The sequence below is a fragment of the Heteronotia binoei genome, chromosome 18, assembly GCF_032191835.1.
Source record: "Heteronotia binoei isolate CCM8104 ecotype False Entrance Well chromosome 18, APGP_CSIRO_Hbin_v1, whole genome shotgun sequence".
NCBI classification, from domain to species: Eukaryota; Metazoa; Chordata; class Lepidosauria; order Squamata; family Gekkonidae; genus Heteronotia; species Heteronotia binoei.
In genome coordinates this window covers 32,640,014-32,667,277 of record NC_083240.1, presented here as the reverse complement: position 1 = coordinate 32,667,277, position 27,264 = coordinate 32,640,014, and the positions used below count along the sequence as shown (strand labels likewise).

The 27,264-nt window shown below is 45.5% G+C and overlaps 1 protein-coding gene across 7 annotated transcripts in view; it reads right to left on the bottom strand.

The window, feature by feature from the left end:
• The window catches only part of AUTS2 (activator of transcription and developmental regulator AUTS2), a 1,045,632-nt gene that overhangs the window by 28,989 nt on the left and 989,379 nt on the right, over positions 1–27,264 (bottom strand). For 4 of the 7 annotated variants that reach the window (XM_060258686.1, XM_060258690.1, XM_060258691.1 and 1 more), the window contains 5 exons: positions 24,016–24,490; positions 20,846–21,099; positions 17,843–18,084; positions 13,900–13,944; positions 3,876–3,971 (listed from right to left, as the gene is read on the bottom strand). In XM_060258686.1, the coding sequence (XP_060114669.1) occupies positions 3,876–3,971; positions 13,900–13,944; positions 17,843–18,084; positions 20,846–21,099; positions 24,016–24,490 (1,112 nt within the window). The remainder of the gene's footprint in view (positions 1–3,875; positions 3,972–13,899; positions 13,945–17,842; positions 18,085–20,845; positions 21,100–24,015; positions 24,491–27,264) is intronic. The other 3 variants (XM_060258688.1, XM_060258687.1, XM_060258689.1) reach the window with 3 other exon arrangements.

The window sequence follows — 27,264 nt, the reverse complement described above, 5'->3', positions numbered from 1 at the left end:
GGTCTTTTTGGTGGTAGCACCATCTTCCCTGGAATGACTCCCCTGCAGAGAACTTGTCTGCTGTCTAGTCTGCACAAGCATCAGGTGAAATTCTTCTTCTTTCAGCTTCTTGATAGAGGTTTGAGAGTTTGTACGGTGCAGAAGCAGGAGTGTCAGACTGAGATCTAGCCGACCCAGGTTCAAATGCCCATGATGCCACGAACCTGGGCCTTGGGTCAGTCGCTCTCACTCAGCCTAATCTATCTCACATGGTCACTGTGAGGGTGAAATTGAGAGCCAGAGTGGTGTAGTGGTTAGATGAGAGTCTGCCATGGAAGTCTGCTGAGTAACTCTTGGGCCAGCCATACACTCTCAGCCTGACTTACCTCACAGAGTGAGAGTCACCATGTTGTAGTGGTTAACAGTGATGGAATCTAATCTGGAGAACCAGGTTCTATTCCACACTCCACACAAACGTGGAATTCTAGCAGGAGCAACTTTGCATATTAGGCCACACACCCCTGACGTAGCCAATCCTCCAAGAGCTTACAAAAAAAAAAGCCTTGTCAGCTCCAGGAGGATTGGCTACATCACAGGTGTGTGGCCTAATATGCAAAGGAGCTCCTGTTAGAATTCCACCCCTGTACGCACACACACAGAGTGTTCGATTCCGCCTCAGGGCCTTTGTTCTTAGCCTTGGACATATTTCTGCTGGGGAATTGTACTGAATGTTACCACTGCTGTGTTAAGCGGGAGAAAAGGAAGCACAAATGACTTGTGTTTTCAGTTTCCATTGGGTTAAAAAAAAATTACAGTATCATTTGTCTATTTAATTACTCCATTTATACCCAGCTTTTCTCCCCCAGTGGGTACCCAAAGTGGCTTACATTCTTCTTCTCTCCTCCATTTTATCCTCACAACAACTCTGTGAGGGAGGTGAGGTTGAATGTGTGTGGCTGGCCCAAGGTCACCCAGCAGGCCTCCAAGGCAAAGCAGAGGTTCGAACCTGGATCTCTCTCAGATCCTAGTCCAACATCTTACCACAATACTACCCTGGTTTACAGATTTCTGCGCTCTTATTGACCTACAGGTCAATACTACAGTGCAACACCATCTCCGCTGTATCCCAGCAAGGGCCATTAAGAGATGTTATGTTTTTTTCAAAATTATGAGTAAATCAAAACATTTAACACCCTAAAAGTGTTACACTGTCACTGCCGATTTCACAATTGATGCAGTAATAGATTATAGTTTCATCAGCATAATTAGTTTTTACTGTTTAGTGTTTTTACTGTTTAGGCCGGGGGTGGCTAAACTTGCTTAAGGTAAGAGCCACACAGAATAAACATCAGATGCTTGAGTCGCGAGACTTGAATGTCAGATGTTTGAGAGCTGCAAGGAAGGGAGGGAGGGAGGAAAATAGATGGAAGGGAGGGAGGAGGGTGGGATGGGGTAGAAAGAAAGCAACTTTAACTTTAAATGCATTCTCCAAGTTGGCTGACTTGATTTGCAGAAGTGATTTAAAGACTGAAATGCCTTCTCCAAGCCAGCTGACAGGGTGGGGGCTCTGAGAGTCACACAATATGTGTGAAAGAGCCACATGTGGCTTCTGAGTTGCAGTTTGGCCACCCTTGGTTTAGACAAAGCAATATAACAATAACCGTGCCTAGAGAAGTTAGGCTATTGTTAATTGCGTATCAAATATAGTTTGAGGTTGACCCTATCTGTCTGGAAACCAATCTCTGGGGGAATTGCTATGGCTTGTTGCAGCCTTTGCTGGCAGCTGATGTGGCAGTTTGGTAGGTAGTCTATTTGTTGGTTTTCCAGTGGAGTTTTTGAACGTCATTAGTATATATTAAGATATTTGACACTTGTGCATCTCTACCCTTTGGGATGACTTTCTGGAAGTTGTGAAGGTCTTTGGGAGAGTAATAGATCTAAATAAATTAACACTAGAAACATTATCACTTGGCACCTCTAAAGATTCGAAAGAACAGGAAAATTTTTGCAGGGAAGACATTTTTTAAAAATCAACACCAGAAACATTATCACTTGGCACCTAAAACTTGAAAGAACAGACACTTAGAAAATTTCTGCAGGGAAGGCATTCCAAAACCACGATGCCACCACTGAAAAAGCCCTGTTTTAGTCACCACCAGGGCTTTTTTTGAGCAGGAATGCACACGAATGCAGTTCCAGCTGGCTTGGCATCAGGGTGTGCGGTCTAATATGCAAATGAGTTTCTGCTGGGCTTTTTCTATAAGAAAGCCCCGTGTGAAGCAATTGTGATGTCAGGGGGTGTGACCTAATATGCAAATGAGTTCCTGCTTGGCTTTTTCTACCAAAAGAAAAGTCCTGGTCACCACCTAACTTGTTTCAGAAGAAGAGGAGTAGGTTTCATACCACACCCTTAACGACACAAAGGACTTTCTCTCCCCACAACAGACATCCTGTGAGCTAGGTGGGGGCTGAGTGAGAGAACTGTGACTGATCCAAGGACACCCATCTGGCTTCATGTGAAGGAAGAGTGGGGAATTAAACCTGGTTCTCCAGATCAGAATCCGCTGCTCTTAACCACTACATCGAATGGGGTCTCCGGAGGAACAGGTAACCCCGAGCAGGCCCTTAGACAGTGACCAATTTCGCATTCACCTTACGCCGCTCTCATGTTCATCTTCTCAGCCCGGCTTCCTTCCGATTTCACACTATCTGTCCCAGGGCTGCAGCAAGCGTTGGCGTTTTTGCACAGCAAACAGAAATAGCTAAAAACCAGTTTCTGTTTGCTGCGCAAAAATGCTGCTGCTTGCTGCAGCCCTGGGGCAAATAGTGTGAAATTGGAAGAAAGCTATGCTGAGAAGATGAAAGTGAGAGTGGCGTAAGGTGAGTGCAAAATTGGTCAGTGTTTCTAGGAGAAGAGGCTGTGTAAAATGGCTCAGCCAGTTGGTGAAAAATTTATCAACAGATCCAGATTTAGGAACCTTCTGAATGCTTCACATGCTGAAGGGTTGGCCTTTGAGAAAGGAAAGTACTGCAAGGTTGCTCTTTCCAGCTATCGCTTCTCTCTCTCCATCTCCTTCTGTGCAATGTTCTCAAAGTCACAGGTGGGAGGGAGGCAGGCACAAAATTAAAACCGCAAGGCCCCCTTTCTCCAAAGTGTGGGTGATGCAATCAAGAAAATGCCGAAAGGCACCTCTTAAGAAGCCGAGTCCTCCAAAACGTTAAAACAATACAATGATTTTGCCCAAGCAAATTCTTAACAGACTGATTAACATACACCTGAGGGCCTCTGCTAATGAACCACAATCTGCATATTTCAGGCCCTTGAGCTGTTCAGTTTGCTCATTTAGAGAGTGGACAAACTGATCTCAGAATGGCTATTTCAAAAAGTAAATTGAGAGAGAGAGGCTTCTAGTAAAAAAAATAGCAGAAAACATAAGACTGGAATTGTCTTAGCTTCCTATCGAACTTGTGAGCAGTTCTGAGATCAGGGGCCTCTTCAAAAGAAGGAAAGTGTCTCAAGAAACGTCCTTTTGTAGGACCCTGCCCTCTTCTTCGATCCTTCCTTGGATGGGTTATCTCCAGGGCTTTTTTCTGAGCAGGAACACACAGGAACGCAGTTCCGGCTGGCTTGATGCCAGGGGTATGTGGCCTAATATGCAAATGAGTTCCTGCTGGGCTTTTTCTGCAAAAAGCCATGTGAAACAATTGTGACGTCAGGGGGTGTGGCCTAATTTGTAAATGAGTTCCTGCTGGGCTTTTTCTACCAAAAAGACCCTGGTTATCTCCAATAGCCCTCAAAAGCAAGCACCCTGTGCTCAGCCTACACTGACCCCGGGAGATTCCCAACTGTCCAGTCCACTGCCTGCTCATGAACACACGACAAAGTCGCAGTTTACCTTGGGTTGAAACGCTCCCTGCAGCGAGCCAAAAGGACCGGTCGGAGGAATCATGGGAGGGATTCCTGACACAGCTGGAGGGTAGGAGTGGAACAACTGTTAGAAAGGAAGGGGAAAATCTAATTAAGGATCCCAGATTCTTTATCAATACAAACGCTGCCGTTTCAGTTGAGAGATGGAGACAAAAGTGATTTTTCCACTCACGCGTCAGTTATTACTAGGTGACTTGAGGTTGTGAAGTCAATGGGTGCTTTCACACAGTGAATGTCTGCAAGTGGATTTTTCCATTGCACACAATAAAATAGCAAACTGCATTAAAATGGATTATTTAGTATGTGTGAAAGCACCCATTGTGTGCCACTGATGCTTACCACCACTTTGGCCCACAAATAGGCACACTAGTGGCTGAGACATCTTGCGGTAGCATTGAGACACCAAAATAGACCTCTGTTTGCACATGACAAGAACCAACCAAGAAGACTTTCTGCATTCCCTCCCAGTTCCCTTGTTACAACAAATACTGAAGGCTTTCTAGTTTGGAACAAACTGCGGTTTGGTACAATGTCTGAACTGGGTGAATCTCTAAACAGTAGAACTCGAACAATGCCGTCCTAAGCAGAGTTACACTAGTTGAAGCCCAGTGAAGTCAATGGGCTTAGAAGGATGTAAGTCTGCTTAGAACTGCAGTGTAAACCACAGTTTAATCCTGATTTTAGAATCCAGGGGTTGGAACTTGCGCCTTCTGTCTGTGCAGCACCCTTTTCTGTTCTGAAGAGCAGCCCCTCATGGCAGAGTATGTTCCTCTGGTGCTAAGAGCTCCTACTTACATGAGTCCAGTGTCTTTCAATAACTCCTCTAACACCAGAGAGATGCACCCTACCATGTAGGACAACCTCCATAATGGATCAAAGAGCAGAAACAAGGCATTGGGTCCAAGCTCAGGTTTTGTAGGCAACAAAATCAGCCCACAATTTGTCATTGGACCCAATTCAAGACAAGCCATACTTTGCTCCAAACCGGGATGTCATCAGTCTCCATCCCACCCATGCGAAGGGGGATGAACATACCACCTTGAAAGCTTCTGGCTGCCCCCTTTTCACAAACAAACCAAGGCAGCTTCATGTTTGCATGCAGTCTTTGAAAGGGAAGATATGATGGATATTCATCAAATGCAAAGAGACGGGATGAAAAGATGAACATGTGAAGAGAAGAGATTTACATAAGAGCAAAGAGGAAGAGTGGATTCTGCATGGGCCAACACAGTGATGGTCATTAAGAAGGCAGATATCTTTGTAGCATAGAAAAAGAGGAAAAGAACTGAGCAAAAAGGATTGCAAAACCGCCCCCCCATCCCTTTCATTAGATGGAGTGGTTAATGGTGAGAAGTGAATACTTGCTTTAGAATTTAAAAGCTCAGCAATCGATGGCTGCAAACCTAAAGATGCTTTCCTGGGAGTAAGCCTCATTGAATTATATGGCAGTTCTAAGTAGTCGCTTAGGATTGTTTCCAAAGATTCAGTAAACTCTCTTTTGACACAGTTGCCATTTGTAAGGGGAAGACAAAAACACAGGGTTGGACGCAGCCAGCTTTTTCACATAATCTCACCCAATTCTTGTCCATTCCAAAGCCCCTGTCCCACATGGGCTTTGTACATGCAGGCCCCATGATCTCCAGCTGGGGTTGCCAAGCTCCCACTGAGGGTGAGGGATTCCCTGGTTTGGAGGGCCCCCAATCGGCCAGCACAGAGCAGGTCACCGGGGGGGATCCCCACCCCCAAAGGGCCCTGTCATTGTGTGACATGCCCTGTGTGATGATGTCACTTGGAAGTGATATCATTGTATGCTCTAGGATTCACAGTGAAACTCTATGGTACCATGGAGTTTTTACAGCAAATCCTAGAGTGTCCCTAGTGCGATGTGCCTGGTGCAATGATATCACTTCCAGGTGATGTCATTGTGCCATGCATGCAAGAAGGGTCCCCCACCACAGCAGTGGAGAGACTTGGCAACCCTATCTCCAGCATGCTCATAGAGAAACCTCTTCTCCTTTTTTTGGCAGTAGAAAAGCTGACTGGATGCAACACAAATAATTTTGTTTCCATAGTAGACTCAAAGACATTTAATATTTGTGAGGAATTGGGCGGGGGGGGAATGCTGTTGTGAGATCCAAGAGACCCACTCCAAACAGAATCAGGAGTTGATGAGTTCTAAAGAATATCTGTAAGAATTCAAAGTATGACATAGTCCCTACGCCATGGCTGCACTATTCTGTCATGCTGAATTTGTAAAGAGACAGCACAGGACACTGTCTCTGCCATCCTTCCTTTCCCAGATAGTTCTTTAATTTAAGAAGGATCAGAATAACAAACCAAACAAACAAACAAAAACCTTGTAGCCCTCTCTAAAGAGCTCTGGAGTACAGAAATCAATCTCAGGTACCAGTTTCTGAAATATGACTGACACTGCGATTCTCTGAACATGAGAGTAAACGTCATGGAGAATGGTACAATTTACTGCTGAATAAAGAGAATAAGACTGAGAGTATATATTTCTAATTTAGCTTCCAGGGAGGCAAGGAGGCCTTGCACGCAGCTGGACTTCTTCAGATCTCAGAAGCTAAGCAGGGGTGGGACTTGGATGAGGGACCACCAAGCAAGGCTCTGCAGAGGAAGGCAACAGCATGCCACCTTGGCTTCTCACCTGCCTAGAAGGCCCCTTGCGGTTGCGGGGCTCACCGTGATTGGTTGTGACTTGACAGCTCATGTATGTATGATCATTTTACCTTTCAAGGCTTTTCCCAATGAGGTGCCTGCCAACCTCATATTCCCCAATCACTGGATCCCCTTTTCTTAAGACGTCTGTTCTGTGATTGGCCACTTAAAAAGTCTGGAATGGGTGTGGGAAGGAAAGAAGGCTGCATCTTCAGCATGATGTAAAACTGAGCACTTCCAGTTCCTAGACAACAGCTACTGAATTCCAAGTGAAGCTCCTTTTATGCCGAGTGGGACGACTCTGCCTGGCAAAGAAAAGTCTTTCCAACATCTGCCACGCAAGATCTTCAAGTTAGAGATTTCCAGGGACTGGACCTTGGCTTGTGCTCTGCCGCCTAACCACAGCTCCTTCCACACATTAACTCTCACATCCAGGACTTGGAAGAGAAACTTGATAGGCACTTCAACCCAATATTGCCATGCCGTATCGATGATTTCTCGCTACCATTCCCAAACGTGAAACAAGCAAGGGTCATTTGGTAGAAAAATAGGTGGTGGAGCTCATTAGCATAACTCATTCGCCTATGCTGCTCCATCACCAGCCAAAAGCAACCTGATGCAAGAAAGGAGACCCCGGGGCGAGCAAGGCCTGCTTGGGCTGGCTAGAGATCCAGCCAGCCCAAGCAAGCCTCACTCACCTGGGGCTCTCCTGGGCTGCCCCCCCCCCAGTCAAAAGGCCAGCAAGCCACCCACTGCCCAAAATCACATAAGAAGTGGAGAAAGGGTGGTGTAGGCTTCTCCAGGGGTTAATGAGGGCTGCTGGGGGCGTGGCAAAGCCCCAGTGGCTGGCTGGCTGCCCGCTTTCCTAATCCAGGGATTGTTATGTAGCTGCATCTACTATCCAATAGGCAAGGCAGGTGGGGAGGAGGAGGGGGTCATCAGAAAGGTTCAGGAGCTGTGCTCCTGTGAGCTCCTGTTGACTTCAAGGCCTGGCAACAAGGATGCATGGAATCAGCTTCCCATGAAAGAAAGGAGGGCCAAATTCATTTTCTCTTTTGGCTCTTTGAGTGTATGTGTATTTTAGCAGTATTGTTGTCAACTTCTCTGGCAGGCCATGGGCCTCAGTGGGTTCCCCTATGTGCTGACATTAGCTGGAAAAATCTGCAGATCCACCCATCATGGAGTTACTCTGCTCTCAAAAACTTGGTTATCTTTATTTTCAACACTGTTTGGATTGCCACCTAGTTCAGACTCCCTCCTTCCTACCTTTCCTGGCTCACGGGCACTTTTTAATTCTATTTCATTCCAATGCAAACTTCCAGTGGTGCAGAAAAAAAAACATTTCCAAGATGAGCTGTGAATGAAATGAAAGGCTTTCAAGAAGCCATTAGCCAGGGGAGAGTCTCAGCTTGCAGTCTTTTTTTTTTTTTTTAATGCACAATACGCATGTCTTAAAACACTCCAGCACCTTTTGATTCTTTGCAATTATACACTGGCTCAAACATATAGAGGTATGCTGCAATTTTGCTGACTGTTAACAAGAAAATAGCCACCACTGTGACTGAAAGGGAGGAGTAGAGAGATGCCCCTTATAATCCAAGGACCTGTGGGGTGGTGCAGAACACTGTTGAGCATCTTGCACATGAAACCACATTGCATGATTGATGTATCATCTAGAGACAAATGATACGGCTTGGAAATTACTCTGACCTGGTAGCCAGTGAAATTGTCATTTCGGTCATCTGGCATTCGCAAGAAACTGAAAAAAACAACATTGTTTTGTCCTCTATATCCTCTAGTTCCAAATGCTGATAGAAAACAGGAGCTTCAGAGGTTGTGAGGGAGAGGAACAGGAAGAAAGCACTGAGGACCAAACTGCATGCAACAGCTTGTGGGACAATACTGACTATGGTGCTGAAATAGGATCTAAGAGATCCAGGTTCAAATCCCTAATTTGTCACAGAAACCTGCTAGGCGACTTAGGGCCTGTCAATCTTTCTCAAACTAGCTTCCTTCGCAGTAAGTGTGCCAGGCATCTGCTGACAATCCTCTGGGGGCTTTGTGGGGTGTGGCATGGCGATGTCACAATGTCCAGGTTCATCCCTGGAAGGTACTCTGGGGTTTTTCCAAATCGTTGTAGATTGGGGAAATTCCTACAGTGTCGCTGCAATACCACTTCTGGATATGTAACCAGAAGTGAAATCACAGCAAAATCACTTCTCCCCTCATTTTGCTCCCCCTTGCTCCACCAAGCGTAATGCTCCTGTATAAATCGATGGTGCGGCCTCATTTGGAGTACTGTGTAAAATTCTGGTCACCACACCTCAAAAAAGATACTATAGCACTGGAAAATGTCCAGAAAAAGACAACTAGAATGATTAAAGGGTTGGAACACTTTCCCTATAACAAAAGGTTAAAACGCTCTTTAGCTTGGAGAAATGTCGACTGAGGGGTGACATGATAGTTTACAAGATTATGCTTGGGATAGAGAAGGTAGAGAAAGAAGTACTTTTCTCCCTCTCTCACAATACAAGAACTCAAGGGCACTCAATGAAATTGCTGAGCAGTTGGGTTAGAACGAATAAAAGGAAGGACTTCTGCACCCAAGGGTGATTAACACATGGAATTCACTGCCACAGGAGGTGGTGGCAGTTACAACCGTTAACAGCTTCAAGAGGATATTGGATAAAAATATGGAGCAGAGGTCCATCGGTAGCTATTAGCCACAGCATATTGATGGAACTCTCTGTCTGGAGCAGTGATGCTCTGTATTCTTGGTGCTTGGGGGGGGCACAGTGGGAGGGCTTCTAGTGCCCTGGCCCCACTGATGGACCTCCTGATGACACCTGGGGTTTTTTGGCCACTGTGTGACACAGAGTGTTGGACTGCATGGGCCACTGGCCTGATCCTACATGGCTTCTCTTATGTTCTTAAGCAGCAATGGGAGCTCAGAGCCCAGAGAGGTGGGAGCAGTGTTCCCTCTAAGCTGAGTTAGTGTGAGCTAGCTCATGGGTTTTTTTAGCTTCCAGCTCACACATTTTTGTCTTAGCTCAGGAAAAACGGCCCCATAGCAAACTAACTTATGCAGTAATTTCTAAACTGTATCATTTGTCATTTGATAAATCGCTCACTCACAACTTTAATGCCAGTAGCTCATGAAGCAGAATTTTTGCTCACAAGACTCCACAGCCTAGATGGAGTATTGGATGGTCCATCTCCCGATAGAGGAGGAGAACTGGCGTACCTGCTTCACAGGATTGTTGTGAGGGTAAAAGGTGGAAGAGGAGAATGAGGTCTTTGTGCATTGCCCTGGGCTCCGTGGAGAAATGGTGGGATAAAAAAAAAATGAGACACTGGAAATTTTTGTGATTGGGCCTCAAGATAGGTTTTGGCCCCAAGAGCAGCTCAAGATGGGCAGAAGAATATGGGGGCGGGGGAACATGTAAAGTTCAGATGGAAAGAATCTTTGAATTACAGATAACCACAACCAGAAGAGGAGCAGAAAAAATTACCCAGTGATAGCTCTTCCTATGTAAGTGGCAACTAAGCAATTTTGCTTACATTTGACCAGGGGTGGAATTCTAGCAGGAGCTCCTTTGCATATTAGGCCGCACTCCCGTGATGTAGCCAATCCTCCAAGAGCTTACAGGGCTCCCTTTTGTAAGCTCCTGGAGGATTGGCTACATCACAGGGGTGTGACCTAATATGCAAAGGAGCTCCTGCTAGAATTCCACCCCTGCATTTGACTAGAATCACCTCTGGATTATTTGGTCTAATGTGATTCTGGACACAATCCAGAAAGCCAAGTGTTCTGCCAGTTTCCAATCCATGCAGATGCAGTACCAGCCCTCTGATTATAAAATCAGCAGCTCACATCAGACTGCTTGCACCTAACCCAACACTTGTCTTGATACCATTCCCGATAATGGTTTTTAAAAGCAAACTGTATGTTGCCAGCAAATTTAGATACTTCCTTTTTGCTTTGGGCCATTAAGTAAGATCCATCAACTAATAATGTGTTTTTAATAGCAGTGCTGTTTGAAGTTCCAGGGCTTTGATTTTGCAGCTTTTAGCCTAACTTAATCACTGAAAGAGAAGGAAATTGTCGGGTTACATATGTTTGAAGTCCTTAAAAGCTGATGCCATGATCAATCTGACTCAACGTTGGATGTCTTGTGAAAGACAACAGGAGCAATTTGCAGCTGGATTCCCTGGTGCAGATGAGACATTCTGATTGCAAACTACGGGTGCAGGGGTTTGCCATCTAAGGCTGTACGGCTCAATGTGGTTCGGCACAGAACAAAATACAACTCTTTAAAAAGAAAACGAAACCTTTAAGTTAAGGTATACTGGAGGTGGAGGTAGGATACTCGAACAACCAGTATATCAGGGGTGGCCAAAGTTGCTTAATGTAAGAGCCACATAGAGTAAATGTCAGATGTCTGAGAGCCACAAGATATGAACATCAGATGTTTGAGAGCTGCAATACAAGAACGAAGGGAGGAAGGGAGGGAGGAAGGGAGGGAGGAAGGAAGGAAAACAGATGGGGAGGAGGGAGGGAGAGGTGAAAAGAAAGCAATTTTAACTTTAAATGCATTCTCCAAGCCACTCGCTGGCTTGGCTTGGAGAAGAGATTAAAAGAGGCAAATGCCTTCTCACTGGGGGCTTGAAGAGCCTCATAATATGTGTGAAAGAGCCACATGTGGCTCCCGAGCCACAGTCTGGCCACCCCTGCTGTATATTAAATAGGAATGCAGGCAAAGATTTTCAGGGAACCAGAAGTTCTCAGGAGTTACGATCGGGGAGACCACAGGTTTCGATCCCTGCTCTGCAATGGACATTTGTTGGGTGAGCCCTGGGCCAGGCACATTCTCTGTCAGCCTAACCTACCTCACAGGGGTTGTTGTGAGGATAAAATGGAAGAACAAAGAACTGTGTAAGCCCTTTAGGCCCCCATTGAGGAGAAAGGTGGGGTAAAAATTAAGCAAATATATGATAAATGAAGCAGAAGACCGGCGGGGGAGGGGGGCAGAGAAAAGGCTGGTTGGTGAGCGGCAAGGAGAGAAGGAAGCAGGGGAAGGGGGAGGATGTGAGGACTTGCCGGGATGCAAGCAAAAGCAAGGAGGAGGGGGTACAAGGAGAAGCGAAGTGACCTTCACCACTCCTTGCCGGTTCTTTACATGTTCATTATTTATTGTGAGAGCTTGCTAATGGTTCGTGACACCCAGTGTTTGGGCTGCAAAAACTTTACGGATTAACAATGAACACAGCAATTAGCCATAACAAAAGCGGTGACATTCTGAAGAACGAATTTTGAGTCTGGTGGTTCCTTTAAGACGAACAAATGTGGATGCAAGGTATGAGCTTTTGCGTGCATGCACGGAAGTGTGCCTCCACACAAAAGCTCATGCCCTGAATAAAGCTTTGTTGCTCTTAAAGGGGCCACTGGACTCAAAATTTGTTCTACTGCTTCAGGCTAACCTAGCTGCCAACTGGATCGATGTAATATTTCAATTATGCAAACAATTCTTTGCTGATCTCTTTGTTGCTCTGAATTTTGTGAGACGGTGTGTGTGCCACTGGCTAATGATCGCAACAGCCCAGTTTCTGGGCTGCAGAAACATTACGGCTCAATAATGAATACAGCTATAACAAAAACCGTAACATTCTGAGTATGCAAACACCTCTTTGCTGATCTCTTTGTTGCTCTGAATTTTGACGTGATTACAAACGGTTGCTGACCTCAGCACTGTCGTACAACAGCAGTACAATATCCATGATGTCTGCATGCAGCCTCTCTGGCAAAACAGAGACACAACAAGGCAAAAAAAAAAAAAAAACCCACCCTTGGGTTTTGCCTTCCTTGGATTCTGCCCACAGTTTCTTTCACACAGCTAAGTCGTATAATAACAGGAGGCAGCCATTCACCAAACTTTCTGGGTGCTCTCAACGTCTTAACGGCCCTTTTCTTGCAAGACCCACACGTGCTCAGAGGTGCACGAGCATCACTGGTGAGCCAGGAACTACCTCTAGCGGTTCCACTGGAGGAACCCAATCTCTGCATGAAAAGGGAATGTTCACACGCACAACTCTGCTTTCTCCACCGGAATGAAAGGGGACACACAACTAAGTAGACGGGAAACCCCGTGTCCCCTACCAAAGTTTCAAGTTCTAAATGCAGAAACGAAAATGACTAAACTGAGGCTATTGTACTTTGGTTATATCACGAGAGCACGAGACTGCCTGGGAAAGACGATAATGCTAAGAAAAGTTGAAAGCAGCAGGAAAAGAGGAAGATCCAATATGGGACGATGGATAGATCCATCTGCTTGGTAAGCAGAAGGTCCCAGGTTCAATCCCCGGCATCTCCAAAAAAGGGTCCAGGCAAAATGGTGTGAAAAACCTCAGCTTGAGACCCTGGAGAGCCGCTGCCAGTCTGAGAAGACAATACTGACTTTGATGGACCAAGGGTCTGATTCAGTATAAGGCAGCTTCATATGTTCATATGTTCATGTTCAATAAAGGAAGCCATGGCCTTCAGTTTGCAAATCGTGAGCAGGTCTTATCATGGGAGGAAAGGCCATTCACAGAGGACCATAAATTTAGATTTTCCATTATTTTTGTAGCCCTTTCCCCCAGCATTTCTTCATTTTTGATATATCTAAAAGTAAAGGTAGCCCCCTGTGCAAGCACCAGCCATTTCTGACTTTGGGGTGATGTCGCATCACGACTTTTTACTGGGTGGTTTGCCATTGCCTTCCTCAGTCATCTACACTTTCCCCCCAGCAAGCTGGGTCCTCATTTTACCGACCTTGGATGGATGGAAGGCTGAGTCAACCTCGAGCCAGCTACCTGAACCCAGCTTCCGCCAGGATTGAACTCAGGTCGTGAGCAGAGAGCTTAGATTGCAGTACTGCAGCTTATGTCTAGAGCCTCCCAAAATGGAAGTGGTATGAGCCTCTCTCAAACTCTAGGAGACTCTGGACTTGTGCAAGGCTGTCAATGATAGGACACTTTGGAGGTCATTAATTCATATGCTTGCTGTAAGTTGGAAGTGATTGAATGTTTGTTTTAGAGCAAAGGGAGATTCTGATTTGGAAAACACACCAAAAGAGACAATACTGCATCTTTAACAGGAAGCCAAAAGCGATCGAAAACATGCAATGGAAATTTTAGAGCGATGAGTAGAAGGGAATGGAAGTAAAGATGGGATGATCTGCCATTGACTGAGAGGTGTTCTTAGTCCCGTTGCAGGATAAAAAAAAACAAAAACATTTCTTAAAAACATTTTTAAGGCAGTAAGAAGAACTCACACTGTGTCGGTAGAAGGGGTCAACTTTTGTTGGGTATTTGTCAAACTGTAAAAAGGATCAAAGCATAAACTCATTATTTCACTCTCTTTTCTTTAGAGCAACATTTCTTTGTTTCAGCTGAAGGTTTTTGATGGCTGCCCCTCTAACAAGTGGCACAACCAATGGAAACAGACAGAAGATGGTACATTTATTTCAAAACTTGGAGTATTCTGAGATGAGAGGAAGTGAAGAACAAGCCATCAGAATGGAAGGAGACTGGGACTGACCAGCCTTTTGGGGGGGGGGGGGGCGGAGGGGAGTTAGGTCAGGTAGGAGAACTATCCAAGAGAATTCTCAGTGGTTAAGACAATTCAGGCACTGCAGGTGAAAGCAGGAGGGCAAAAGGAATTTATTTTAAAGATTTCAAAAACTTTTAACCATCCTATTAACAAAGCTATTACCAAGGCGGGAGTAACATCTACTTTGACATGAAAAACCAAATGTGGAAACTCATAAAACACACAACTGCCCTCCTAAAACCGCAGGCACTGCTTCTTGCCAGAGATGTTGGGCCTAGAAGGGGTAGGGATGAATCATGATGCACCACTGAATCTGTCAAAGATGTGAGTAAACGGGGTTGAGGTATGATTAGTTTTTTTATGTTCTCTCTCAGAGGGGAAAAAAAAACAAAAGGAGGGGGGGACCAACCTGAAAAGTCAGCCACCAAAAGAGTGAGCTACTAGAAAATAAAATAAAATGTAAATATGTATTATTACACAGTGCTCAAAATCTTAGCATTAAAAATGACGTACAAAGGGCACTATTCAAACTCAGATCATAATATAGAGCAACAAGGTGAAGTTGCACGTTTAATAATAAAGAATCACAATAATGGTTACACATGTATATTAACCAAAGGACCCAACGTGTTTTGTGCACTGTGTAATAAATATCTGCATTTTATTTTACTTTCCAGTAGCTCAGCTTTATGTTCTCTCACAGCCATCAAACTGCACCTTGAACCAGTTAAATTCCAAATTTCTTTCACTGGGAGCTCCATGTGGAGCCTGTTCCAGGAGGAAGCAGTTTGGGGGGGGCATCTTTTCGTTTATTTCTGCTCAGTTAGTAAAACCAAAAGCACGAAAAGAGTTTCATGGAACCTTAATGACTAACCAATCTATTACAGCTTCAGCTTTGTAAGCCAGAGTCCAAAGCTGATGGAACTGGCTAGTCCTTATGGTCCCACAGAGGGGTGGAATTCTAGCAGGAGCTCCTTTGCATATTAGGCCACATACCCCTGATGTAGCTAATACTCCAAGAGCTTACAATCCTCTTACAAGGTCCTGGAGGATTGGCTACATCAGGGGTGTGTAGCCTAATATGCAAAGGAACTCCAGCTAGAATTCCACCCCCGGTCCCACAAGAGTCTTCTGCCATTTCAGCTGCAGGAGACTAACAGTGCAATCATAAGCAGAGTTGAGCCCTTTGACCCCGATAGGCTTGATGTCAATCCACTGACTTCAATAGGCTTAGAAGAAGACAGTTGCTCTGTTTGTAGGACAATTAGAACTAGTGAGACAGCCGGCATCAGCGGACTGAATTCATGGAGATCCATCTTCCAGGTTCACCAACCAAGCAACAACAAAAGAAACCACATCATTTCAAGGCGAGGGCTAGTCATCAAATTTCAGCTTCTGGGCTCATTTTCAGCAAATGTAGGAACATGCGCAGCCATAATGTCATCAAAGAACACCCAAGACAACCTCTGACATGGAAGCCGTCAGTTGCTATGGAATCTTGGAAACCTTCCCATTCTTTAAAAATAGAAATCAAGACCCTAGACCTCATGATTGCAGTAATGAATGGGGGAATTAGATACCATCTGCGTGGGGGAGTGTCATTCAGCACTAGCTCTGGTCACAGGTTACAATGAATGCATATTCGTACATCTGTTTAAAAGAAACAGTCAAACTACATTTGTTCTACAAATGAAATAAGGACCAGACTTGGCAAAACAAGTGGATTAAATCATGTCTGAGCTGTACTTGGATTGAATGTCATGTGTGAATCATTCAGCACACATATAAAGCAAAAGCAAATGGACACTGTACACCAATGGTATGTGCGTTCACTGTAACTTGTGAACAGGGATACTGTCCACAATCATCCCATATCTCCCTTTATATTTCAATATGCATTGCTTCCTCAGGCTTATATATGAATACACAAAGCAGCTTTCTAAAGAGTCAGACCTCTGGCTTGGTATTTGGCTTAGTATTATCCACCCTGACTTTCATAGGCTCTTCAAAATGTCAGCCAGGTAAAAGGCCTTTCCCGACACCAGCTCCCTAAGAGCCTTCTAACTGGAGGTGTCAGACTGGATATGAGGAATTCTGCATGCAAAGCCAGTGCGCTCAATGCCACCTGTTCTCGGAGAGAATGGTTTCCAAAAGTGCTGAGCGCCAACAGAGTGTGGAGTTGGAAATACGCCACATATAATTCCATTCTAACTACTATGGTCACAGAAGTTTTGGTCTCCTGGAAATTTGGGGGGAGGGGGGGAATGGTGGCTTTAACAGATGTCTCTTTAAAGGAACAAATGGATTTGGAGTTGGTATAAATATTCAGAAAATAAACACATGGGAAAGAAAGAAGAGCCTGGTTGAATTAGACCAGTGGTCCATCAAATCCTGCATCCTGTTTTATGCAGTGGCCAGTCAGTTAGCCCAGAGAACCAACAAACAGGTCACAGAGGCCAAGGCCTTCCCCTGATGTCATCCCTTCGCACTGGTAGATAGACGTTGACTACCTTTGAATATGTAATACACAAGAACATTCATTGTAAGCCCATATCACTTCAAAATTCAATAAGGAATCCTATGGATTTAAGAAACTGCCTCACACCATGTCAGACCACCTATACTACTACTACAACTACTACTACTAATAATAATAATTTGGCTTATTAATTGCTCCATCCCTGCTAACACCGGGATCTGTATAGTCTGGGAGTGACTGGCTCCTATGGACTTAAGAAACTGCCTCACACCATGTCAGACTACCTATACTACTACTACAACTACTACTACTACTAATAATAATAATTTGGCTTATTAATTGCCCCATCCCAGCTAACACCAGACTCTGTACAGTCTAGGAGCAATTGGCGATAACTTTCCAGTTTCCAGCAGAAGAGCTACTCTAAGATCCTTATAAGTGGACATGCTGGAGACTGACCCTGAACCATGATGCACACAATGCATAAGACTTGCACTGCAGCTCTTTCTCGTAGTGCCATCTTAAGCAGAATTACACCCTTCTAAGACCAATGAAATCTCAGATTACAACTCACGGTCACTTAGAAAGTTACTCTCGACTACTCTTCAGCATCACTACTGGGTGCGTACACACACACTAAATAACGCACTTTGCAACTGGATTTTTACTGTAAGAACAGCAAAATCCACTTGCAAACAGTCGCCGTGTGAAAGCACCCACTGTCTATGGCTGCAAGGAGGACTGTAGCTAGCAGTGCAACAGAGTTCAGTGACCACCTGGTCCTACGTGGTTTCAAGATGGGTTCAATCTAGTGACCTCTTATCTTTTGCTCATTCTGTGCTATTGGTGTAAAGACTTCTGTGTACAAAAAACTCGTCACTGTTACTGGAAAGCTAGTGTGTCAAGCAGAAAGGAGCTTTCTCCCTGATATGCTAGCTTTCCGCAAGCAGGACCCTTTGACAAAAGCAGAGAAATGCAAGCACAGAAGCCCCCTACCTGCAATTCCAAGAGGAACCTTTCAGGAGGACCATACCATATGCCTTTTGCTTTTCCTGGCTCTCGGTCACAAAGACATGAATGTGCACTTTCTCCCAGCATTCCTTCTTTCCCCAAACATCATCATCACTACTATGGATTGTTGTTATAACATTGCAACATAAGAGAGGTGTGCTCTACTTATCCTCACATTTCTGCCTGGGGTACGCACCATGGGAGGTGCTGGTGTCGGCATGATGGCAGTGGGCGGGATAGCGTGGGGGAAAGGTGTGAAGGTGTGCTGGTGAGTGTGTTGATGCGTGTGCTGGTGCTGGTGCTGATGCTGGTGGAACTCCGTCCTCAGGTAGGGCGGCGGGCCCAGCGAAGCGCCCCGGTCGGCACTCTGGGAAGCCAGAAATCTCGTGTTCAGCTCCTGGCGGAGGAGGTCCTGCTCTGAAAAGCAAAGAGAGTGGTGTCAATTCGTAGCTTTCCAATCCAAGCTGTGCTCAGCCTTCTCACAGCATCACACAGCCTGATATTTAGTTCATTTAATTTTTTAAAAAAGTTTTCTATCCTGGGGGGACTGCAAGGTGGCTATCACAGCTCATGTTAAAATCATAATAAACCATATTTTAAAATATTATTAAACAACAGCAACTCTCTCCCTAGTGCATCAAAAAAACATTTCTTCCTGTTGTGCTAATATTTTACTTCCAGGGAGTTTTTAAATGGAGAAGAATAGCCGTAAGTATGATTCTCCCCATCTTCTCCAATCTTCATCTCAGCACTTATTGAAGGTCCCCAGACCACGAACTGTAAGCTTTAGGTCAACAAGGACAAAGGCCTTCTTAGTAGCGGCCCCCATCCTGTGAACCAGCTGCCTGAACAGGTGTGTGCCTTGCAGGACTTCCCTAGGTTCTGCAGGGCATACAAGGCTGGCTCTTTTTCAGGCAGCCTTTGGGTGATTGTGATTCACCAGGCAGCTGGTATCCTACTCTGCTGGATAGTGGATGGATTTTAATGGCAATAGATTTTTAATCATTTTAGATTTTATTATTTCATCTTTTATATTCATTGGGTGTATATCCATCCATCCATCCATCCATCCATCCATCCATCCATCCATCATCTATCTATCTATCTATCTATCTATCTATCTATCTATCTATCTATCTATCTATCTATCTATCTATCTATCTATCTATCTATCAATCATCCCTCTGTCTGTCGTCAGCTATTGCCTTAAGCAGACATTAGAACCAAAAATTGCTTTAAAAGACCTTACTCAGTATTATTTTTCTTACATTTGATTACTGCATTTATGAATTTTGCATCTAAGAGGGTAACATAATTATTTGTACCTGATAGTAGCCATAACACCTGGGTGAACACATTTAGCTACTGGGTGTATTTTATATGCTGTTATCTGTCCCAAGTCCCATTATCTGTCCTAAGTCCCATTATTTGATAAATAAATAAAAATAAATAAAAGTTACAGTGGATGCATGTACCATCTGGGGATAGGGTTCAAGTGAGGGTTTTTAAATATGCACGTTGAGTAGTTTTCAGACTACATTCAGTGCATGCACAGTTGAGTATGTGATGTACACCCCACATTTATCCAGATGATGGTCTCCAGTTTCATTTGCAAAGAGAACGTGCACTGGCTTTCTTATAAACAGATGCATGCACATTCACTGTAACAAGTGAACAGGGCTAGTGGTATGGTCTGTCTTAATGCTGCAAGTTTATACCATCTCATTTCAGTACATAGACTATAGTTTTCTTTCACACCTCAAATGGTCCCAAAACTTAAATTTCAAAGGCTCTTCTTTCTGGAGGAGGAAAACACTTTTCATGGATCACACTACTCAGGGAATTCCAGTGTTGTAATGTGATGCAAATAAAGGATGCACATTAAATATTTTTATGGCAAATGTTGACTTTTACCAAGTTAGGTCATCATGATCCATCTTGCTCCATACAGTCTAGTCCACTGGGGAACATGGTCTTTCCTCACCCCCCTACCTGAACCTTTAACTGGAAATGCCAGGGACCAAATCAGTCTCTGCATTATGCCACACCCTTTCCCCGAAGGTGAACACAGGAAGCAGCCTTACACTGAGTCACACCACTGAATTGCCTAGTTTACTTCTGTCTACTCTCTCTCTTTTTGCATTTGTGTATCTGTGTGTGCCTGGAAGCCTCAAAATGCATGATTTTTAGGGTTGCCAGTACCCAGGTCCCAGCATGGGTTTCCCCAGTTTTCAGGACTTCTGGAAACCCAGCTTCCAAGCAGTGACATTGCTGTATGACATCCCTGAAACAATGATGTCACCACGTTGAGGATGTCTTGCGGCCACACTCTGGTTTGAGGGCAAACCTCTATGGTTTAGAATCATAGAATCATAGAGCTGGAAGGAACCTCCAGGGTCATCTAGTCCAACCCCCTGCTCAATGCAGGAAACCCACAAACACCTCCCCCTAAATTCACAGGATCTTCATTGCTGTCAGATGGCCATCTAGCCTGTTTAAAAACCTCCAAGGAAGGAGAGCCCACCACCTCCTGAGGAAGCCTGTTCCACTGAGGAATCGCTCTAACCGTCAGGAAGTTCTTCATAATGTTGAGCCAGAAACTCTTTTGATTTAATTTCAACCCAATGGTTCTGGTCCTACTTTCTGGGGCCACAGAAAAAAATTCCACACCATCCTCTATAGGACATCCCTTCAAGTACTTGAAGATGGTTATCATATCACCTCTCAGCCGCCTCCTCTCCAGGCTAAACATGCCCAGCTCCTTCAACCTTTCCTCATAGGATTTGGTCACCAGACCCCTCACAATATTCGTTGCCCTCCTCTGAACACGTTCCAGCTTGTCTATATCTTCTTAAAATGTGGCGCCCCAAACTGAACACAATACTCTAGGTGAGGTCTTACCAGAGCAGAGCAAAGCGATACCATCACATCATGTGATCCGGACAATATACTTCTGGACACTATACTGTACTGTTTGAAGCCGATTTCACCATAGAGTTTTGCCCAGAAACCAGAGTGTTGCTGCGTAACATCCCTAACATAATGGCATCACTTCCGGGTGATGTCATTGCATCAGGGACATCCTGGAATGCCCTCCCCCAAATTCCTCCACCAGTATGATGTGGGGACCTGGCAACCCTGACAGTTCTCCCCTCCTGGAATGTCTATGAATACTTACCAGAGTAAGTGGTCCCAGCAGGATGGCCCGGAACTTGCAGTGTCCCCGATGTCAGAGGAGGAGGTGGGGGCAGTGCCGTGGGAGGGGCAAACATATTGGGGTGATGGGAGTGAGCGGGAGGTTGGAGGGCAGGAGGAAAAGTATGAAGAGGGCTGTGGTTCGGCAGAGAGAGGGGGAAGGGGGATGCTGAAGGGGGGTGGGCAATATGTGCAGGGGGGGCCTGAGTCTTGGCAGGAGTGCTGCTTCTGCTGCTGCTGTTCACAGAAATACAAAAAAAGCAGGGTGGGGAGGGGAGAAGAAATATTAGGAAAGACACAACCTCTTGAGAACCAACCCCAAAGCCAGCTAGCCCACCCTGGTAAATGGACCCTTGCACTGCAGTTTCTTCACCCTGTTCACAGCCTGTGCAAAGCCCCATAACCCAGTGGCAAATTTCCAGGAATGGTTCAAAAAAGCAAATACACAACGCTGTTTTGTACAGAATCGCATCATCAACACTTTTAGCTCACCGCTGTCTACTTTTACTGACAGCAACTCTCTAAGGCACTGATATTCACTCAGTGGTTTGGGAACCACACCTGGCTCTTTGATATGCCACCTGTGGCCTTTCTGAGCACTGTTCCCCAATGTGGCACCTGCCCCATGTTTCAGGAAAGTGGGCAAGGCCCTGGTCTGGTGGGGCTTGTAAGAGGCAGGTGTGATCTCCTTAGAACAACCACCCACTGGAGGAATGGATAAGCTGCAAGCAGGTCTTCTGCCGTGAATGGAAGTAAATGAGACTACCTTGGTTGATGGTAGTTGTGAATCTGGTTGTCGGAAGAGCACCTGTCTGTAGTAAAGTTGATGAACAGTATGAAGCAGATGGGCAGTAGATTCAGGATGGATAAAAGCAGGAATGGAATTCTAGCAGGAGCTCATTTGCATATTAGGCCACACACCCCGATGTAGTCAATCCTCCAAGAGCTTACAAAAAAGAGCCTTGTAAGCTCTTGGAGGACTGGCTACTTCAAGGGGGTGTGGCCTAATATGCAAAAGAGCTCCTGCTAGAATTCCACCCCTGGATAAAAGAAAAGTACTTCTTCACACAGCCAGTGATTACTGCCAGAGGATGTGATGATGGAAATAGGCATAGACAGCTTTGAAAGGTGGTTTGATAGATATGACGGATTCATGGAGGACAAGGCTGTCAGTGGCTACTAGCCATGGTAATTGAGGAGAACCTCCAAATTCAGAGGCACTAAGTCTCTGAATCCCAGAGCCAGGAGGCAAAATCAGGGGAAGGTCTCCTCTATGCCCTGTTGTTGGCCATCCAGAGGAACTGGTTGAGTGGTGTGTGAGACAGGAAGGTGGACTAGATGGACTGCTAGTCTGATCCAGCAGGACTCTTCTTCTGTTCTTAACTATCTTTGACTAACATGCTGCTGCCTCATTATTTGTTGCATGAGTGAACCAGGCCTTGGGTCTGATAAGCACATTAGAAGAAGGAGGTCTAGTTTTATACCTCACTTTTCACTACCCAAAGGAGTCTTAAAGTAACTTGGAATTGCCTTTTCTTCCTCCTCTCCCCACAACAGGCACCTTGTGAGATAGGTGGGGCTGAGAGAGTTCTGAGAGAACTGTTAATTAACCCAAGGTCACCCAGTTGGCTCCTCCACGTAGAGGCCATGTAGAGGAGTGGGGAATCAAACCCGGTTCTCCAGATTAAAATCCATCACTCTTAACCACTACACCAAAGTGGCCAGGAGAACAAGGGGATGGCATATTGAAGTGGAAAAATGGATCCACCATGGTTGATCATATCTTAGAAGGCTATCCCATGCCAATAGAGAGTAGTGCTTAGAGTTTGGGAGACCCAGTTTCAAATTTCCAGGGGTTGTTTTGTAGAAAAATAGGTGGTGGAGCTCATCCAGGGATTGCTCTGAAGTTGCGCCTACTATTCAATAGAGAAGGTGGGAAGGAGGAGGTGGAACTCTCAGAAAGGTTCAGGAGCTGTGCTCCTGTGAGCTCCCGCTGAATCCGAGGCCTGCAAATTTCTGTTCTGCCATGGAAAATCACTAGGCAATCAGAGGCCAATCTCTTTCTCTTAGTCTAACTAACCTCAATGCATCGTTGTCATGAAGATCCAATGGAGGAGGAATGAACAAGATCATAAATTGTTTTTGGTCCCCATTGAGGAGAAAAGCAGGGCATAAATGTTTCAGTAAACAGCACTTCAAACAAATTGGGCAGGAGGGAGAGAAACTGTATTCTTCTTTCTATCTGCATAGAAGAAAGAAACTAAGGGACATAAGAAGTTGAGAACTTATCAATTTAATTCGAAATGATTAGGGACTGCCTCTTCACTCAGAGTATCCTAGGCGGAGTGCAATTCAACAACATTTAACAACATACAACATCCTTATCCAAAATGAAAGCATCAATCAATGCATATACAAAAGCATCAATCAAAGCATAAAACAAATCAAGGCATATACAAGAAATTGCTGAGTGGCCGAATATGACTCATTGCTCCCTCCAATCTTCCCCACGGCAACTTGGTCCTGATTTTTTTTTAAAAAAGATCTAGAATCTGTGAGGGGAATTGGACGGAGCTGTAAGTCAAAATGTGGCCACAGAGTGACTAGTGGGGAATCGGTCACTTGCTTCAAGAAAAGCAGAAGCCCAGCGGTGGAGCGACTGCTAGTGAGGAATCAGAAACACAGTTCGTTACTACTTTTCTAGCATTCTACCGCTCCATTCTCCTGAGCACAGGAAACAGACCTCAAACGGCAAGACTGACCACCTTTTAAAGGTAAAGGTAAGTCCCCTGTGCAAGTACCAGCCATTTCCGACTCTGGGGTGACGTTGCTTTCACAACGTTTTCATGGCAGACTTTTTGCAGGGTGGTTTGCCATTGCCTTCCCCGTCACCTACACTTTCCCCCTAGCAAGTTGGGTACTCATTTGACCGACCTTGGAAGGATGGAAGGCTGAGTCAACCTGGAGCCAGCTACCTGAGCCCAGCTTCTGCTGGGATCGAACTCAGGTCGTGAGCAGAGCTGAGGACTGCAGTACTGCAGCTTGACCACTCTGCGCTATGTGGCTCTTATAACCACCTTTTACTGAAACGTTAACATATCCACCTTTGACTGTATAGCCAGTATAAAAAAAATGCACTACAAATGGCCTCACCTCAAACTGTTGAGGCTCAAGCTGCTGCTGTTGTATGCTGACAACTGTTGTGACAGAGTCCTTGAAGGAGGACGTAGCTGTGTGGATGGCAAGTTCAGGTGAGTTTGCTGTCCGGGAGAGGAGGGCCGTGCCGGGCGCTGGATTTGGGGAGGAGGGGCTGTGGAGAGTTGGGTTTCTTCTGAGGGAGGTGCCGGCTGTGGGGCCGTCGACGGCGATGAACAAGGAGGCTCCGTCTGCTGGACCGCTGCAGGGCTTGGAGAATGCAACTTGGGCTGGGGGTCTGAACGAGGTGGGATCGTTGGCTGAGAGATTTGAGGGCAAAGGTCTTTAGGCACGGTGGGGTCAAACGACGGGTCTTTACTGGCGTCCTGACTTTTCTCTTGACTCCTTTCTAGTCCCGATATTTTGGGGACTGCCAACGTCCTGCCATCTTGGTCCTCATTTTCCGTTAAAGTACCAACCCCCAAGTCGGTATCTGTTAAAAGGAGGATCACACACAAAGACACATTATTATTTCCACTGTGTGGCATCAAAAAAGCATCTTAAAACAAACCAAATTTACAAACTGAGCTCTTTACGCCTCTGTTGAGAGCTCTATAATCATGGTGCTCTTATTTGGGGTCTTAGAGCTAAAAGGACATCATAAAAAAACATCATAAATGGCACAAGTTCGGCACGGGGACTTGCAACTATACAGCAACTGCTACTTCTTGGTGGCAACTAATAAGTAAACATTCAGCAGGGCCCAATTTGGATTGCGACTGCTGCACGGAGAAGGTTTTTTTGCCCTCTCCCCAGCTATTTTTGACAGCTGAAACAGCCAAAGGCTATTCTTATTTGCTCCACCGGGAGACACCACATGCACCAAACGCTTCCACATCTTGGCTCCCCAAGGAGTAAATGACATTCCCCCGCAGAAGAGAGAAGAGGTGGGTGTGTATTCAGAGTGGTGAAGAAAGGGGCAGGAGGACAGCTTGAGTGTTGAGGAAGCAGTGAGTGGGTAAGTAGAATGAGGAGGAGGTGGGTAGACAGAGTGGCAAAGAGAGGGCTGGGTGAGGAGGGAGAGCAATGAAGAGAGAGGTGTGGGGGTAGTCAGGGCAGCTAAGGGAAGGGTGAGCAGGCATATTTGGCGACTAAGATAGGCAGGCCTCATTTTGGGCAGGAGCTCACAGGAGCAGAGCTCCGGAACCTCTGAATTTTATTGTGCTCTTTCTTTCTTACTCCCACCCCCCCAAAATACTTGCTTCTGGGCTCCATTGTTCAAACCCACTGTGAGAATTTTTGCTGAACTCTAAGATTTCTAGTATTCCTCTCCCCCCCACAAAAAATGGGAAAATAACCCAAATATATAAAGCAGACAGATGGAAATCTTCATCATGCCACATAGGAGAAAGCAATTTGAAAAGTATTATGGGAATAAGGTTTTATGATGACAATGATAATTCAAGAAGCATTTTAAGATCGATGCTGAGCCAATAAAATTTAATAACACCTTCCAGTGATGTCAGAAGTGTGTGGCATATGCAAATGAGTTGTGCTAATGAGCTCTGGCACCTCTTTTTTCTATGAAATGACCCCTGAAGACAAGAGTGGACAGGTTGAGTGCTGAAGGGGCGGTGGGCAGACAAAGCAGTAAAGAGATGGGTGAGTAGGCAAGTCAAATGGTGAAATGGGGGGGGGGCAGAAAAGGGTGGCAGAATGTCAAGGAGAGGATGCCCAGGCAGAGTGGTGAAGAGAGGGCTGGATGGGCAGAATGACAAGAAAAGGGTGGGCAGAGTGATGGGAAAGGGTTGGGTGGGTAAGGCCAAGTGCCAAGGGTAGGCAGAGTGAAGATGAAGGGGTGGCAGTGGCCAGACCGAGCAGTGAGGAGGGTATGGATGGACAAAATGGAATGGAGGGTAGGCAGACAGAGTGGGAAGGAGGCAGGTAGGTGGTCAGAGTGAGGAAAGGAGGCAGCAGGAATGCAAGAAGGAGTTGGAAACCAGTGACTGACCCAATATCAGTCAGCATACCTTGCAGTGAGGATCTAACTACACAATACACAGTTGCCCTCTTTAGTTCCACACGCTTAGGGTGTGCATTGTGGTCCAACAGTATCTGTGTTCCTTGCAGAGGGTTCCGCAAGTTCTCACACAGAAGTCTTTTTCAAGCCCACAAGGCCAGAGGCATGCACTGAACAGGCAAAGTGACTGGCTCACATCCAATCAGCACCTCTTCCTCTTGGTAAGTCCCCCCACCGGCCAGCTGATTGGCAGCAGGGGCAGGGCCTGGTGGCGGGGAACCCTACCTTCACCAGCAGAGCTGACAACCCTAGGTTCACACATTTCTAATATTGTGCTCTATGAAAATCGACCCCCCTGTAGTTCACATCTCTCTAAAAACAGAATCCTTCCTCACCTCCCCCCCCCCAACAATTTCTTTCTGAAGTCAATCTATTATTTGGGATAGACTGTATACAGGCACTGCAAGTTTAATTTTCTGTAATAACTCTATTGAGGAGGGACTGCGAGAACAACATTAAAAAAGGTCACGGTAGTCCCCCTGTGCAAGCACCAGTCGTTTCCGACTCTGGGGTGATGTCGCATCACGACGTTTTCACAGGAGACTTTTTTTTTTTTACGAGGTGGTTTGCCATTGCCTTCCCCAGTCATCTACACTTCCCCCCCAGCAAACTGGGTACTCATCTGACTGACCTCGGAAAGCTGGAAGGCTGAGTCAACCTTGAGCTGGCTACCTGAACCCAGCTTCCACCAGGATCAAACTTAGGTCATGAGCAGAGAATTCGGACTGCAGTACTGTAGCTTTACCACTCTGCACCACAGGACTGCGGAGAGCAACATCAACAATCCTAATTTTTCAACAGCTGGCTTCCTAACCTCAAGAGGGCAATTTTTTCCATAGCCATAGAGAGCACCATTATTCAAAAAGCACTACTGGAAACATGGCGTTTGGAGCCCTAACAGAAAGCTCTTTCTAGGAGTGGGGGAAACAACAAATAAAAGAACATACATATAGATCCAGGACGGCATTCGTGTTGATCTGAACCAATAGAACAAAGTAGGAGTCCAGTAGCACCTTTAAACCCTTTAAGACCTTTATGAACGACAACCATACAGTAAAACAGAAAATAACATTAAAAACAACTCTTCAGAAAGTGCATGTGTGTATTTCTAGAATGATCCCCTTTCCATTCCAAGGAGGAAATGAAAATGAGTTTCTTTATGTGGAAGAGGAATAGTGGGTAGTGGA